Here is a 16,193-nt window from a genome sequence, read left to right as displayed (position 1 = left end):
CGGCTCAGGTCATGATCTCACGGTTTGTGGGTTCAGGCCCCACGTCGGGCTCTGTGCTGACAACTCAGAGCCTGGAGCCTGCTTCCGATTCTGTGTCTCCCTCTCTCTCTGCCCCTCCCTTGCTCACACTCTCTCTTTCTCTCTAAATAAATAAACAAATAAATAAATAACATAAAAAAATTTCTTTTTTTTATTAAAAAAAATTTTAACATTTATTTATTTTTGAGAGATGGAGTGAGCGAGAGTATTAGCAGGGAAGGGGCAGTGAGAGAATGGGGACACAGAACCCAAAGCGGGTTTGAACGGGGCTCGAACTCATGAACCACGAGATCGTGACCTGAGCCGAAGTCAGATGCAAAACCAAGTGAGCCACCTGGGCGCCCCGAAAAAGAAAAATTTTAAAAAGATTCACATGACTGATCTTCCTGGGTGTGAGCTTATCCTAAAAACAGACCCAAATTTGAGAAACTCCCTGACGATTCTGCAGGGGAAGGTCAGGTCTCCAGTGATTCATGGTCTCCCCACCCAGTCTTACCTTCTGGGATTATATTGTGTACGACGGGGCAACAGTTGGTTACGACACGTTGCTCCCAGGGTGAGTCACCCCTCTCCAGAATTTCCTATCCCACATCTCAAAAAACGTATCAGGACATGAGTGAGGAGAATATTCTTTTAGGGATAAGTCAGATACTTTTCTAAATTTAGTCGACAAGTAGCGAACTCCTGTCCCTTCTTTGGGACGGATGCTTTTTTCATCATGGCCATTTCACGTGGTCCAACCTCAGGTTGGTGAACAGCTTCCAAAGCTCATTATACAGGGGTGGTGGGTGATCACCCCTGTCAGCTGACAACCAGGCCACAAAAATACCAGCTGAGTCTGCCTGTCACCGATGACCTTGTACCGTCAGGACCACAGCAAACGGATAGTTCCTGCAGTATTTTCTGACTCCAGAAAATCTTGCTCCCTGTTGTTCCTCAGTGCCACCGGAGTGCCTGTGCTTCAAGCTGCCAGTGCTCCTGTCTGCCTTGAATGTTATTCTGTCCCTTCCCGCCCCCACCAAGTCTAACCATCCCGTGTGTGAGGCCCTCCTCCAGGAACTAAGGCTTCCTTCACCTCCTCCCGCGGGCCTCGGGTGCCCACCTGTTGGCCACGATGCTGGGGTAATAGGCCTTCTGGTTCTCGTCCACCTTCAGGTCGCTCTGGCGGATGAAGCGCTCCTGTTCCTCGAAGGCGCGGATGACGCTGACCCCCAGCAGGGTCTCGTTGAAGTGGGAATACACTGGGGAGCGGCTGACGGATTCGAGGCGTTTCAGCTGCCGGGACGAGGCCACGTAGAACCTCTAGGGGAAGAGAACGGACCAGGGAGCTGGCAAAGCCCCTCCCATGCCAGCCACCCCCCACCAGGGCCGCGCTGGACAAAGCCTGGACACACACGGCACCTCCGGGAGGCAAGATGGCGGAGCTGGGCTGCTTTTTAACCGGTGTCTCTGCTCACCCGATGCCAGCACAACAGAATGACGACAGCGACCACATAATGCCAGCAGCTCAGGCTCACGGGGAGCCGACTACCCTAGCACAGTTTGAAGTCCTTCCACAGAATCGGCTCATTTCATCGTCACCAAACAGCTAGGAGTTGGTGCTCATTTGCACAGTCAGTAAACCCAGGCACAAAGAAGCTCGCTGACCTCTTCCCCCTCAGGTCCCCCTCAGGCGACACGTGGCCGAGTGGACTCGGAGAAGCTGGCTGTCAAGGGTGAACCCCAGCACTGTCCTGCCTCTCTCAAGCCACAGACCTCTAGGGTTTTCTGGACCCAGCAGCGTGCCCTTTGGCCTCCACCTGTCCCCGCGGGCAGTCACCCCATCGGCTCCGCTCCTGCCCTAACCAGGGCAGATGGAACAAAAGCAAAGCAAATCGCGCCCTGGAAGCTTCGAGGACCCGCCCTTAGATGACAGACTGGTCACGTGAGGACATTTAGTTCTCGCGGCCTTAGTTTCCTCGTCTGTACAAACAGGACCGGGGAGACTGAGGTTCCCCATTCTGGAGGTGGCACGTAATGCGAAGGCAGGTGTTTCACAAGCGACACAGCCAGACAAATGAACAAGACAGGGAACAAAGGGTGATTAGGGACACGGCCTCCCCGCCTCCTGGGGCCCTTGTGGGAGCAGAGACCTTCCACAGAGAACAGTGAACATAATGGCGGAGTCGGACGGGGCTCCGAGTTTAGCAGCTGCTTCCTGGACGGCAGCGTGTGTGGTCACCTGAACCCACACCTGGGCAGCCTTCTGGGTCCTAGAAACTCTGTAAGCTAACCCAGCACCACGCCAGCCAGGGCAGGCCCACGATGGTTGCTCTGCCAGTCCCGAGGGTAGGCCAGATGCCCGCTCTGCTCCCGAGCCTCTCGGCCTTGAACAAAACCCTGATGCCTCGGCCCCGCGGCATCTGCCCTGGGAGGGTTCCTCTCCCCGGCTTTCTTTCTAAACATCCCGGATGGAAATCATTCTCAAGTATTTTCCCTGCTCAACCTACTCCACTTTATTTACTGTAGAAAGCTACCCTGAGATGTATTTGTCTTTAAATTGTTGTTTGCTTACTTATTTTTAATTTTTTAAAATATTTTATTTATTTTCGAGAGAGGACAAGTGGGGGAGGGGCAGTGAGAGAAGGACAGAGGATCTGAAGTGGGCTTTGTGCGGACAGCAGGGGGCCCAACACGCGGCTCGAACTCATGAACCGCAAGATGATGACCCGAGCTGAAGCCACCCAGGAGCCCCTAAACTCAGTCTTTTAAAAAAAGAACTATTAGCTAGCTTCCCTTTTATTATTTTTTTTAAATTTTTTTAATCTTTATTTATTTTTGAGAGAGAACGTGTGAGCAGGGGAGGAGCAGAGAGAGAGGGAGACAGAATCTGAAGCAGGTTCCAGGCTCTGAGCTGTCAGCACAGAGCCCAACGTGGGGCTGTAACTCACAAACCGCGAGATCATGACCTGGGCCGAAGTTGGACGCTCAACCGACTGAGCCACCCAGGCGTCCCGCTAGCTTCCCTTTTAAACTCTATTCCAGGAGACATAATCCACCCCGCCAGACTCACCTTACTTTTTCAGAAACCAAGTGCCTGGTGCTTGTAAATAAAAATAACTGCTTGCTGGGCACCTGGGGGGCTAGGTTGGTTATGCAACCAACTGCTGATTTTGGCTCAGGTCACGATCTCACAGGTTCATGGGTTTGAACCCGGTGTTGGGCTCCACGCTGGCAGCACGGAACCTGTTTGGGATTCTGTCTTATCCTCTCTCTCTGCCCCTCCCCCAGTCGTGTTCGAGCTCGCTCGCTCTCACTCTCTCTCTCTCTCTCAAAATAAACAAGCATTGGGGCACCTGGGTGGCTCGGCCGGTTAAGCATCCGACTTCGGCTCAGGTCACAATCTCACGGTCCGTGAGTTCGAGCCCCGCGTTGGGCTCTGTGCTGACAGCTCAGAGCCTGGAGCCTGCTTCGATTCTGTGTCTCCCTCTCTGTCTGCCCCTCCCCGTTCATGCTCTGTCTCTCTCTGTCCCAAAAATAAATAAACGTTAAATAAATAAATAAATAAGCATTAAAGTAAATAAATAAAGGGGCTCCTGGGTGGCTCAGTCGGTTAAGCGTCCAACTTTGGTTCAGGTCATAATCTCAGGTTTGTGGGTTGTTGTTTTTTTCTTTTAATGTCTTTCAATGTTTTCATTTATTTTTGAGACAGAGAGAGATAGAGCGTGAGCAGGGGAGGGGCAGAGAGAGAGGGAGACACAGAATCCGAAGCAGGCTCCAGGGTCCGAGCTGTCAGCACAGAGCCCCGACGCGGGGCTCGAACTCACGGATCGTGAGATCATGACCTGAGCCGAAATCGGATGCTTAACCAACTGAGCCACCCAGGCGCCCCTGGTTTGTGGGTCTGAGCCCCGCGTTGGACTCTGTGCTACAGCTCAGAGCCTGGATCCCGCTTGGAATTCTATGTCTCCCCCTCTCTCTGCCCCTCCCCCACTCATGCTGTCTCTCTCTCTCAAAAATAAACATTAAAACATTAAAAATAAATAAATAAAAAATAAAATCGGTGGTATCGCAACAACATCTCGGTAATTATCTCCATTAAGGAACACGAGATCTCATCACTGAGTGAAAAAAAAAAAAGCTGGCACCAACTTAAAGAGAACACAATGAGGGTGTCGCAGTGGGTCCTGCTGTCTCTGGTTCCACCTTCATTCATGCACACCAACCACGGGGCCACAGGGTGGTGGAGCCTGGGGGACGGCTGACGACCAAGGGCTCCGGACCCCGCGTGAGCAGGCCACGGCACAGCCTGACGCGTGGAGGTCTTGGCAGCTCTCGCTCTCGTTTTGTGCTGTAGTGATTGGCTCCCATCTAAACCACTGTCTCCCGCCAGCAACTGTGCTGCAGGTAACCTTTTCGGGCAGAAAGGGGCAGTGCAGCACCGTGGTTACCAACGCAAGCTTTAAAATCAGACAGACGTGAGTTCACACTCCCAGCTGCACCACCAGGGCCTCGACACGCTCCTCCATCAGCTGCAAGCACAGTTTACGCGGCCATCACCTAAACAACCACACTGACTCCCTTGCTGTGTTTGTTCCCCGTCCTCGGTCCTGTATTCTGAAATACACATTGATGGCTGGAGCTCCAGCAACCACCTTAGACCATGAGGTCAACTTAAGAATAGAAGGCTTGTGCAAAGCTGGGAAAACTTAAAAAAAAAAAAACCACAACAGCGACGAAGTCTGGGACATTAACAAATGTGTGCAACTGCCACACCAGAGCTGAAGGGCCCACCTCTAAATTTCTACTATGAGAAAAAAATAAATAGAAACAACAAACAAGTAAGTAAATACATTTCCACTAAGAGAGAGAAAGACAAACATCTTGTCTGAGCTGCTGTTATTCACATCTCTATTTTCTGCAGGGGGGCTAAGAACTAAAGAATTTCATAAAACTCTTTTAAGTTTATTTATTTTGAGAGAGAGAGCGCACGCGTGTGCACATGGGTGGGGGAGAGCAGAGAAAAAGGGAGAGAGAGAATCCCAAGCAGGCTCTGTGCTGTGAGCACAGAGCCCAATGTGGAGCTCGATCTCCCAAAACCATGAGATCACGACTTCAGTCGAGACCACAAGGTGGACGCTTAACCGACTGTGCCACCCGGGTACCCCCATAATGTTAATAATCTATTTTAATAATCAAGGTGTCTTTACTACTATAGCTTTTCTCCCTTTGAGAGGTACTGAAAAGTGACAAACACCAGTTGGGCCCTCTGCCGACAAATCGCGCACAGCGCCGTGCCGCGGAAATGGGAAGACGGCGTGAGGCCCGGACTCACACGGGAGCGTGAAACCCAGGAGGGCTCCTCCTGCAGCCCCGGAACCCCACCTCTCACCTGCACGAAGAAGTAGATGAGGCCCAGCGGCGGGATGATGATGGCAGCAATGGGCGTGGCCAGCAGGATGATGGTGCAGGCACCGATGACGTTGAACAGGGAGCCCATGAACATCTTGATGACCTGAGGGATCATCGAGTCCACCGTGTCCAGCTCCTTGGAGAAGCGGTTCACCAGGTTCCCGCTGGGGGTCCGCTCGAAGAAGCTCATGGGGGACCGGAGCACGTTCTGGAGCAGGTTCAGGTGCAGGCGGCGGGAAGCGAAGATCCCCCCGATGGACAGCGCCATGGAGTAGCCGAACACGGAGATACCTGCAACGTTCTGGCGGTAAACACCACAGTGGGGCCCGGGCCCGGGGTGGGGGTGAGGACAGGCCATGCAGACGCAACAGGCCTGCACGCTCAGCTTCGAAGAAAAACGGCAACGGTAATGACGAGAGTCGTGGCTGCTATTTACTGAGGACTCAGTGTCTATTCAACACCGTACGAGAGTTTTACATGTTAATTTTTAAAAAAAATTTAAGTGTTTATTTTTCAGAGAGAGAGAGAGAGAGAGAGAGCGCGAGCACGAGCAGAGACAGAGAGAGACACAGAATCCAAGGCAGGCTCCAGGCTCTGAGCTGTCAGCACAGAACCCGACGTGGGTCTCAAACGCAAAACATGAGATCGTGACCCGAGCCGAAGTCAGATATTCAACTGATGGAGTCACCCAGGTGCCCCACATGCACCTAATTCTTTTTTTTTTTTTATTAAAAAATTTTTTTTAACGTTTATTTATTTTTGAGCCAGAGAGAGACAGAGCATGAACAGGGGAGGAGCAGAGAGAGAGGGAGACACAGAATCCGAAACAGGCTCCAGGCTCTGAGCTGTCAGCACAGAGCCCAACGCGGGGCTCGAACTCACGGACCATAAGATCGTGACCTGAGCCGAAGTCGGACGCCTAACCGACCAAGCCACCCAGGCGCCCCCACATGCACCTAATTCTTAAGACTGACTCTGTATAAATCCTATTAGCACCCATTTTACAGAGAAGGGAGCTCAAGGTCAGATAGGTGAACTCCTCTGCCCTCGATATAGTCAGCCAGTCAGCAGCAGAGCCGGGGTTCTGATCCAGGCAGCCTGCTTGCTCCAGGGTCATGCTCTTAATCTGTATGCCACATTCCTCTAGGCCAGTGGCATGCAACGGAACTTTCTGGAATGATGGAAATGTTCTGGACCTATGCAGTCCAGTGTGGTCGCCTCCAGGCACGTGTGGCTACTGAGCACTTGAAATGTGGCCAGGGCCACTGAACAGCTGATACTGTTACTTAGGTTTGACGAACTGCAATTCAAAGAGCCACACTGTGGCCAGCGGCCACCAGAGTGGACAGCTCAGCTCTGGAACAGACACTGCTGCTGTGTGAGGCAGGGAAACATCACACCCACTCTGTGTCCCACCTTCCCTCAAGGACAGTTTGGAGGCCAGTCCCATGCCCAATGACGAGGTGTTAGGGATGAAGAAATCTGGGAAATCCATGTCTACTCTTCTGGTTTTGTTTTTTTTTTTTCCAAAGCCATCTCCTGGAGACCATGAGACATCTGTGGCTCCTCTGAACAAGCCACAGCGAGACAGCCGTTCTTTGCAAAGAGACTTCATAGGGATGGAGAGGCTTACTCTTGGGAGCAGGGGCTGAAACAAGTGGCTGCAGCCAGCGCTGCCCAACCGTGTCTTTGCCACCTACCAGCTGTGGGACCTTCCCGCAAGTCACTTAACCTCTAGGCAACAATGATACGTAACCTCTTATAGGGGTCCTCCTCTATAAGATGGCAACAATGATACGTAACCTTGTAGCACTGCTGAATGTGAAGGGCAGTGTGCCGCGGTACAGAAAGTACTCAAATGTATCAAATCTATACTTACGTATCACAGACACTGAACACACGTAGGTAGGGACAGATGCACACTGCTTTTAGGAGTCTAAACACACACGGCTCGGTTCGCATAGTGTAGCACAGTGATCAAGAGCAGGGGCTCCTGGGCCAGACCACCTCATTCAAAGCCAGCCCTGCCCATGTATTTGCTGTGCAACTTCTGGCAACTTACTTAACCTCACTGGGGCTTAGAGTCTCTATTTCTTTTCTTTTCTCTTTTTTTAAAATTAATTTATTTTTATTTACAAAATTTTTAATGTTTATTTTTGAGAGAGACAGAAAGACAGATGGAGTGCCTGGGTGGATCAGTTGGTCAGGCATCCAACTTCGGTTCAGGTCACGATCTCGTGGTTCATGAGTTCGAGCCCCGCGTCAGGACCTGTGCTGACAGCTGGGAGCCTAGAGCCTGCTTCCAATTCTGTGTCATTCCCTCTCTGCCCCTCCCCTGGTTTGCACTGTGTGTGTGTGTGTGTGTGTGTGTGTGTGTGTGTGTGTGTATCTCTCTCTCACAAATAAATAAACATTAAAAAAAATTTAAAACGAAAAAGAAAAAAAAGAGTGCAAGCAGGGGAGGGGCAGACAGAGAGAGAGGGAGAAACGGAATCTAAAGCAGCCTCCAGGCTCCAAGCTGTCAGCATGGAACCTGATGTGGGGCTTGAACTCAACTCACAAGATCATGACCTGAGCCTCAGCCATGATGCTTAACTGACAGAGCCACCCAGGTGCCCCTACTCGTTTTTATTTTAGAGAGACAGAGTGTGTGCAGGGAACATGGGCAGAGGGAGAGAGAGAAAATCCCAAGCTGGCCCCATGCCCGGTGCCGAGCTCAATGTGGGGTGTGATCCCACAAGCCCGGGATCACGACCTGAGCAAAAATCGAGAGTCAGAAGGGCAAGTGACTGAGCCACCCAAGTGCTGCTAGAGTCTCCATTTCTAAAATGCGGAAAATACTAGCTGTGACCTCATGACACCTGCTGCAAAAGCAAAATAAGTTAAAACACCCAAAAATGTTTAGAACATAACCAGCGCCAAGTGAGTGCTCGGTAAACAACAACTCTTATTATTAACGCTGTTGTGTTTGGGGACCTTCGTGGAACCACAAGAAGGGTACACAGGGTTTCTCGATTTCGTCACTACTGACATTTGAGGCTACATCATTCTCTGTTGTGGGGGCCAGGCTACGCACTGCAGGACATCTAGCGACCCCCCGACCTCTACAAGGCAGTTGCCCCCCCCCCCCCGCACCGCGACAGCTCTAAGTACCTCCAGACATTGCTAAATGTCCCCCCAGGGGACAACATTGAGCACCACTAGCATAACCGAGTTCCCACTCTCAGGGAGCAGGTTAAAGTCCACAAGTGAGAGTTTACAGAAGCCCTATCACCCTGACCCAGGAACAAGGGGCAAGGGCCCTTGCTTGCCAAGGCTCGAGGGGGCTGCTGTTCCTCAGCTTTCCTCATCTGTAAAATGGACACATTGGAGTGCTCTTCATCTCCTAGGGCCCCATGAAACAGAGCATTCAAGAAACATTCCCTCTACAAGGTATCTGAGTGTCTACTAAGTGATAGGTACCGTTCATGTGACTTTGGCTTAGTTTGGGGGTCTGCAAAACCCTGACAAATGGGGGACCCAACTGCATAATAAGACATGGAGACATTTCAAGGGGCCAAAATTGGGTGGGCAGAGGAGGATGGGAAGGAGACGGCCCCCACCTTGCAAAATGCCCAGGGTGCCGTAGACGCTCAGCCGGACTTTGGTGTGCTCCTGGGTCCCGTTGACGATGGGGTCATCAGTCCAGAGGCTGAGCCAATAGTTAGAAGCCAGGGAAGCAACGTGGTTGCACAAGAAAAGGAAGATGCTCAGAAAGGAGATGAACAGTCCGATGGCCTTCATGTAGTCCCAGTACACGGACAGCTTGACCTGCAGACCCGGGGACAGAAGGCATTCGGAGGGTGTTCCCACCACACGCATCCAAGGTCAGGCACTCCAACAGCACCTGTGTGATCCAGCCCCCCCGCCCCCCCCCCCCCCGGTGCTCACGCCCACGGCACAGTCCCCCTTAGTTGATGGATAAAGTCAGCAGGAGAGAAAGTCAAGGTCTCTGCCCTCATGGAGCTGCCGGTCAAGTGGCAAGACAGACATCCAGCGTCCAGGTGAATGTGTAATTATAGAGAAGGGCTGGAGCAGTGCAGGATTCCCTCAGAGCGTAAAATTGGGCATCACGACCTGACCGAACGGGGAGGTAACTTGACAATTTCCCTGAGGAAATGATGACCAAGAACGGAAAAAAAGGCACGTAGGGCAGAGGAAGCAGCATGTGCAAAGGCCCTGAGATAGGAAGGAACACAACACGTTTAGGGAACCGAAGGGAGGCGTGCGTGGCTGGAACACGGTCGAGCTACAGAACGAGCGGCAGTCACGCCACACAGGGCCTGGAAGATCCTGTTTAGCATTCGGAGCTTTAGTCCAGGCCCATCAGGAAGGTGTGACCTGTGGCCTAGCAACCGAGACCAAGTGCTACCTCCCCCCTCGTTTCCTCTCAACGCGAACACCGACTCCACACTGGTTCCACTGGCTCCTGGATGGCCGGCGCTGGCTTAGTCTGTTCCTCGGCTCCAAAGGGCAACCAAGGAGGACTTCTCCCACTCCTCCCTTCCCTGTGGAGCCCAGGAGGAGGGCTAAATAATTCTGTGTAGTTGTTCAAAGGGGGGGGCCTGAACACCAGAGACAGGGGCAGCCTGCTTTGGGCCAGCCCTAGGCCCAATCTGCCCGGCTCGGTTCCCACAAACGCCAGGTATCCGTCCTTGTGTGGGTGTGCTCAAGGTCGCTTCAAGCTCTCATGTGCTGAATTTGGGGTCATAAAAACCACTGATGTGAATAACAGTCGGGCTGAAAGGTTAACAGGTGAAAGCCCGGAGGTCTCACGTGTAACTGAGTGCTTCTTTTGGACTTTTATTTTGTCCCGTTTTTCCAACTGAAATGGGGGGTGGGGGGGGTGGGGGGCTGTTCCAGAATTACCACGTTTTTGTCACCGTTTGGCTTTGTCACACAGCCAGGCAGCCCACTGCTGATCCCAGAATTACACTGCGGGACTTGGGGACCTCCCCAGCAGCAGCAGAGCACGGTGGGCGTGGGAGTCCGAGATTTCCGAGCGAGCTTGCTGAGCCCAGCTCCACTCCCAGTTGAGCTCCGGCAAGTCACAAGCCCCCTGCTCTGTTTTCCTGGCGTATAAAAGGCAGGTAATACCGGGTCGTGTGGGATTAAATAAGCACGAAGTGGGCCTGACATTCCTTCTCCGGTCTTTGATTTGGGGTCACTCCCCTGGCTCCCCAGAGGACCAGCGAGAACAGGAGGGAGGATACACTACAGCCACCTCCACCCCTGACCAAGGCTGCGATGAGAAGAGGAGAGAAGAAGCCTGAAACGGAGGATTCCAGGAGCTTCCGGATGCATCCAGGTAGATCTCAGAGAACGGTGTCCTGACCTCGCTTGTTCCTGAACCACCCCACATGGGGTGTGTACTTCTTATTTTAAAAATTCCATTCCCCTTTTTTTAAAAAACACACCACATGTATTTTTAAAAATAAACTCTGGATCGTTACCATACATGGAAGATTACTGACACACGCCCAAAACAGGGGAGCATAAAACACATACAAGAAAACAAGGGCCTGAAACCAATTTTCCCTGGGACAACAAGACGTCAGCGCCTGTCAGTGCTACAGACTTGAATGTTTGTGTCCCTCCAAGTTTGGATGTTGAGATCCTAACCCCGAGGGAGATGGTATGAAGAGGTGGGGCTCTGGGGAAGCGGTCGGATCCTCAGGACGGAACCCTCACAACAGGGTTAGCGCCTTTAGAGGAGTGGCTCCACAGAGCAGACGGCTGTCTGCGAACCAAGAAGCAAGCCCTCTCTAGAAACGCCTGCTGGTACCTTGGTCTTTGGCTCGCCAGCCTCCCGAAGTGCTAGCAATAAAGGCAGGTTGCCTCTAAGCCACCCAGCCTATGGTTTTCTGTGACAGCCGCTCACCAGACTAAGACAGGCATAAAAGATAAACGAGCATCTAACTCAGACTTTCTAGGTAATCATCAGGGTTAAAACAGAAATCAAAGACTCACATTACGCAACGCGACAGAGACGTTATCTCAGAGGCAACCTTACCTTGTACACAACTTGCCACACGTGGGAAGGCAGGATTTAGAGCACCCAGGTCACCTACAGAAAGCCCCCAGCTGCTCAGAGGAGGTGGTGGTCAGTAGAGCAGAGGCTACAAACGTCAACCCTGGAGTCTGGCTGCCAGGGTTCAAATCCTAGCTCTGCCGTCCCCCGGCTGCGACCTTGGGCCAGTCATTTAGGCTCTCGGGTCCCTGTTTCCAGCACTGGGAAATGGCACTTTTATAGGCTTGTTGAGGGGCGAGACACCAGCGAACATAAACAAGGCGTTCTGCACAGGGCCCCGCACGCAGGGACGCCAGCCACAGTCCTCACCTGCCCCGTTTGAGCCTTGTCTGCCTCCACCAGCTTCCACGCGTCCTCGTCCTGGGCTCCACCTTTCTGCGGCTCGGTGGTGCTCGTGTGGTGGCAGCTAACGTCCCCGCTGTAGGAGGAAGAGTTGCTCAGCTGTCTGGGGAAAGCAGGGTACACGGGCGTCAACCAAACGGGAGCCTCGGGGACAGAGGAAAGCCCAGCAGAGCATCAAGCTAGTTCAATCCTCTGATTTCACAGCTGTGACCCAGGGAGGGGACCCGCGACACAGGACCCCATGGAGAAGATGTTCCTTCACACAGGCAGTGCTCCAGAAGCATCTCTGGCCTGCCGGTGGTCGTCATCAGCTTTAAACACCACGATACACTATCACCAATCGTGTGGCCCAAAGCCATCTTTACAGCCTTCCCCGAGGTAGCCCCACCCCCAGGGGACTTGTCACCCTGGAGAATGATGTAGGCGTGCGTGGGCATATGCACAAGAATGCCCTATTGAGCCATGGCTCAGTCCCACACGGGCAAAGCGATGGGATGTGACTTCCATCCTGGTTGGGGACTCTCCCCACCGCCTTCTTGGTTTGCAGGCATTCATGAAGCCTGCAAGCTCCTCAGGCCAGCTGGGAGCAGAAGGGGCTCCAGTTAGAAACTGAGGACAGTGATCTGGCCCCTGAGGAACTGATTCCTGCCAACACTCATGTGAGCTTCATAGTGGATCCTTCCCCAGCCGAACCTTCAGATGAGACTCCAGCCTGCCAGGAACCTCGGATGTGGCTCGTGTGAGACCCTGAATGGACGAAGCGGCTCAGCCGTGCCCAGATCTTCCAAAGCCACAGAAACTAGGAGATGACAAGCCACTAAGTTTGAGGTCATCTGTTACATAGCAACTGATATGCCCAGTGTCCCCGACACTTCTGCTCAGTCCGCTCATGGTTCTCCCTGGCAAGCCCCCCACCGTCACCGCCCGTAGGTCCCAGGACCACCTCCAGGCGCCGCCTTCTGTCGGTTTTCTCAGCAGATTCTCCAATCGCAGCAACCATGACTGACTGGTCACGTGCCTGAATCCCAGCAGTGCCCCCACAGCCCCGGGGTGAGGCTCTGTTCTACGTGCCTTACACACATGTAGCTGGCTCACTGCCTTGACGGGTGCGCCAACAGAGCAGGAATATTTCCACCTGTCCCGTACAAGAAAAATCAGGAGTCTAAGGGGCTACTGTGTGCAGTGTTCTGATAGGAGGAGCTACTCACGCCAATTTCCTTCCCAGCCCCGTGTCTGTGGAATCCACCCCCACCCGGAGCAAGATAACTACAGGCAGCCCCAGCTCACCCAGTTAGAAGTGAGTGCTGTTTACTGGGTGCTGATGGAGCAAGGTGCTGTGCTGAGTACTTCTCAGGCACTACACGGTGTCCGTCTCACTACAGCCAGCCCCCTGCAGTAGGTACACCGCAGACCCTAGCTGACACATAAGAAAACTGAGGCACAGAGAGGTTAAGCAAGCAGGCTCACGGAAGGCTGCTCCTCCAAATCCCAAACCGTCTAGCTGAAAACAACCTCCTTTAAAGCAGCAAAGCCTAGACCTTTGGAGCACTGGCTCAGAGACCAGGACTGGGTTCGAATCCAAGCTCAGTTTCGGGGCACCTGGGTGGCTCGGTCAGGTAAGCATCTCACTTTGGCTCAGGTCATGATGTCACAGTTTGTGGGTTCAAGCCCCTCGTCGGGCTCTGTGCTGGCAGCTCAGAGCCTGGAGCCTGCTTCAGATTCTGTGTCCTTCCCTCCCTCCCTCTCTCTCTCTCTTTCTCTCTCTCTCTCTCTCTCTTTCTCTGCCCCTCCCCCACTTGTGCTCTGTCTCTGTCTCTCAAAAATAAATAAATGTTAAAAAAAAAAAAAGTTCAGTTTCTCTCCAGCTGCATGACTTAGGGAGAGTGCTCAGTTTGCTCATCTATAAAATGGGAACGTAAGATTTTAACAGACCATACAGGGCTGGTGCCATGCCTGGCTCCTAATGGTGGATTGAACATCGTGGTCGCTACCAGTGTGACCATTTTGATTGAAATACTGGCTCTTACAGCCTGACCGGTCCAAGCCCCTCTGAACGACTGGAGCCAAGATCGATATCATGTGGGGAACGTGAGTGTCCCAAGTGCAGACGTCATCTGGTGAACAGTGCCAGGTGAGGTCTCCTAATGATTTGGGAAAGGAGGCAGAAAGCCCACATCTTCTAAGACCTCGGGGAGCTGAAGGCCTGGTCTCGGTAGGTCAGACAGGCTGCCAGCACTCCCATCCCTCTTGGCTCCCGACCCAGGCAGGTGGCAGAGACAGGGCGCCTGGAGAATCCGGAGGAACGGGTCCGCCCGTACCCCCTACCTCTGCAGCTGCTTCCCCGCGACGTCCGTCACCAGCATGCCATTCTCCATCTGCTTCGTCTCCTTCCCGGGACTACTGATACCTGTTAACCCGGGCAGAAGACAGGAGAGAGGGAAGTTGTGATGTCAGGAGCTGGACACCAAGACCCAGGACATTGAGGAAAACCCATCACTTGGACGCAGATAACCTGACCCCCCCCCCAGGAAGCTCAGAAAGCAGGAGCTGCTTTGCTGAGGCCACAGACAGTCTCCCGGCGCAGGTGCCGGAGATACGTGTTGCTGGCTGGCTCCCTTGGGCCACAGGTAACGGCCTGCGACCACCTAGAGGGCCCCGCAGGGGAGGGTGCCCTGTGCCGGCAGCAACAGGTATAATGCAGTGCAGCTAACAGCGTCTCAGCTGCATGAAGCTTAGTCCAAGGGGCCAGGAAGCAAGGAGCCTCGTGGGGAATGGGGCACAGCTCACGGGTCCCTAAGCATCCCAAGCAAGGCGCGTACTCAAATAACAACCAGTTTTGACAAGAGCATCAGCCAACAGGAGGAGTCCGGGAAGGCGCTCCAGCCGCACCTCCCGGGGCCAGTTTTCGGTTGCCAGATCGTGGGGAGTTCCAGACCCTCTAGAGTAGAGGGTGCCTGGAGCAGTGCCTTTTCCTCCACAGTGACGAACTTCCCTGACGACTGGTGGAGCCACCGTGAGAAATACCAGCCAGGCATGTGCCCCCGTCCCAGGAGTCACACCCTCAGCATCCACACTCATCACCGTAACCTCGACGGCAGTGGCTCACATTTATTAAATGAGTGGTGGCCGCTGTGCTGACATACAATATCTGCCTTCATTCTCCTGACCCCTCGGTCGAATGTTATTATCACCCCCGCTCTGCACTCAACTCTGCACGCCGCTCCCAGGACAAAGAGAGAGCGTACAAGAGAGACGCACGGTGTAGGACTCCAAAGGGCTGGCCCGGAAGAGGAGGGGAGGGCATGCGGGGGAGATGTTACTAAAGGGACAAATACGCAGCCAGCAAGGGCAGGGCGACCCTGGGAACATGCTGATGGGACGTGAAGTGGCGCAGAATGCAAAAAGGCAGGCTCTTTCAGATGAGACACTGCAGAGTGGGGCAGGCAACCATTCCTGGGTTGGGGGCAGGGAGCTCTGAGCTGGTGATTCTCCATCTTGGCTGTGAAGGATGCACCCCCCCGGGGATGCCCCCTGGCCAGGTTCGGTCCCTGCAATGACGGCATGCAGGGAAGCCAGGCGCCCATCCTGAGTGAGAGCACAATCAGGAATGAAGCGTTCTCTTATTTCCCAGCTGTGTGGGCTAGGCAAGCAATAAACCTCCTTGAGCCTCAACTTTCACATCTGCAAAGCGGGAGTCACAGCTACCTTTGTAAGCGGGAGGATGGATGAGGCCGTGCACGGGGCTTGGTAAGGGAAAGACACCACGGTGGTACTTAGCAGCACTCATGCCTAGAAACACGTTCTGTAGATAATTACGGGGTGCAGCCAAGATTGACAATCACTGCTTTATACGTTTCTTTTTTTTTTTTTTTTAAACATTTATTTATTTTTGAGACAGAGAGAGACAGAGTATGAACGGGGGAGGGGCAGAGAGAGAGGGAGACACAGAATCGGAAGCAGGCTCCAGGCTCTGGGCCATCAGCCCAGAGCCTGACACGGGGCTCGAACTCACAGACCGCGAGATCGTGACCTGAGCTGAAGTCGGACGCTCAACCGACTGAGCCACCCAGGCGCCCCTATACGTTTCTTTTTAATGCAGCATCTTTCTTATTTTTTTTTTTAATTAAAAAAAAAAACTATATCACAGAGAAGAATGATAACAAGGATTTTCCATGCAGGCAAGGACAGCCACATATGCGCCCGGCACTGGAGGCCCCGGCCTGGCCTTGACCGTCTTTCTCTGTGCAGGGACAGGGATGCCCAAAAACACGCCCAGAGACACCTGCGCTGTGGCAAGGGCTTCAGAGAGCCCCACTCTCAGGGCCGCACAGGCTGCCCTGTGGAAGCTTCA

General features: G+C 53.2%; 1 protein-coding gene across 1 annotated transcript in view; it reads right to left on the bottom strand.

Moving 5' to 3' along the window:
• ABCC1 (ATP binding cassette subfamily C member 1) overlaps positions 1–16,193 on the bottom strand; it is a 98,190-nt gene that overhangs the window by 10,245 nt on the left and 71,752 nt on the right. The window contains exons 18-22 of the mRNA XM_030300860.1: positions 14,168–14,249; positions 11,810–11,945; positions 9,033–9,240; positions 5,411–5,721; positions 1,142–1,341 (exon numbers count right to left, since the gene is read on the bottom strand). Coding sequence (XP_030156720.1) covers positions 1,142–1,341; positions 5,411–5,721; positions 9,033–9,240; positions 11,810–11,945; positions 14,168–14,249 — 937 coding nt within the window. The remainder of the gene's footprint in view (positions 1–1,141; positions 1,342–5,410; positions 5,722–9,032; positions 9,241–11,809; positions 11,946–14,167; positions 14,250–16,193) is intronic.

Source organism: Lynx canadensis, chromosome E3 (assembly GCF_007474595.2).
Source record: "Lynx canadensis isolate LIC74 chromosome E3, mLynCan4.pri.v2, whole genome shotgun sequence".
Lineage (NCBI taxonomy): Eukaryota > Metazoa > Chordata > Mammalia > Carnivora > Felidae > Lynx > Lynx canadensis.
This window is presented reverse-complemented; position numbering and strand designations above follow the sequence as displayed.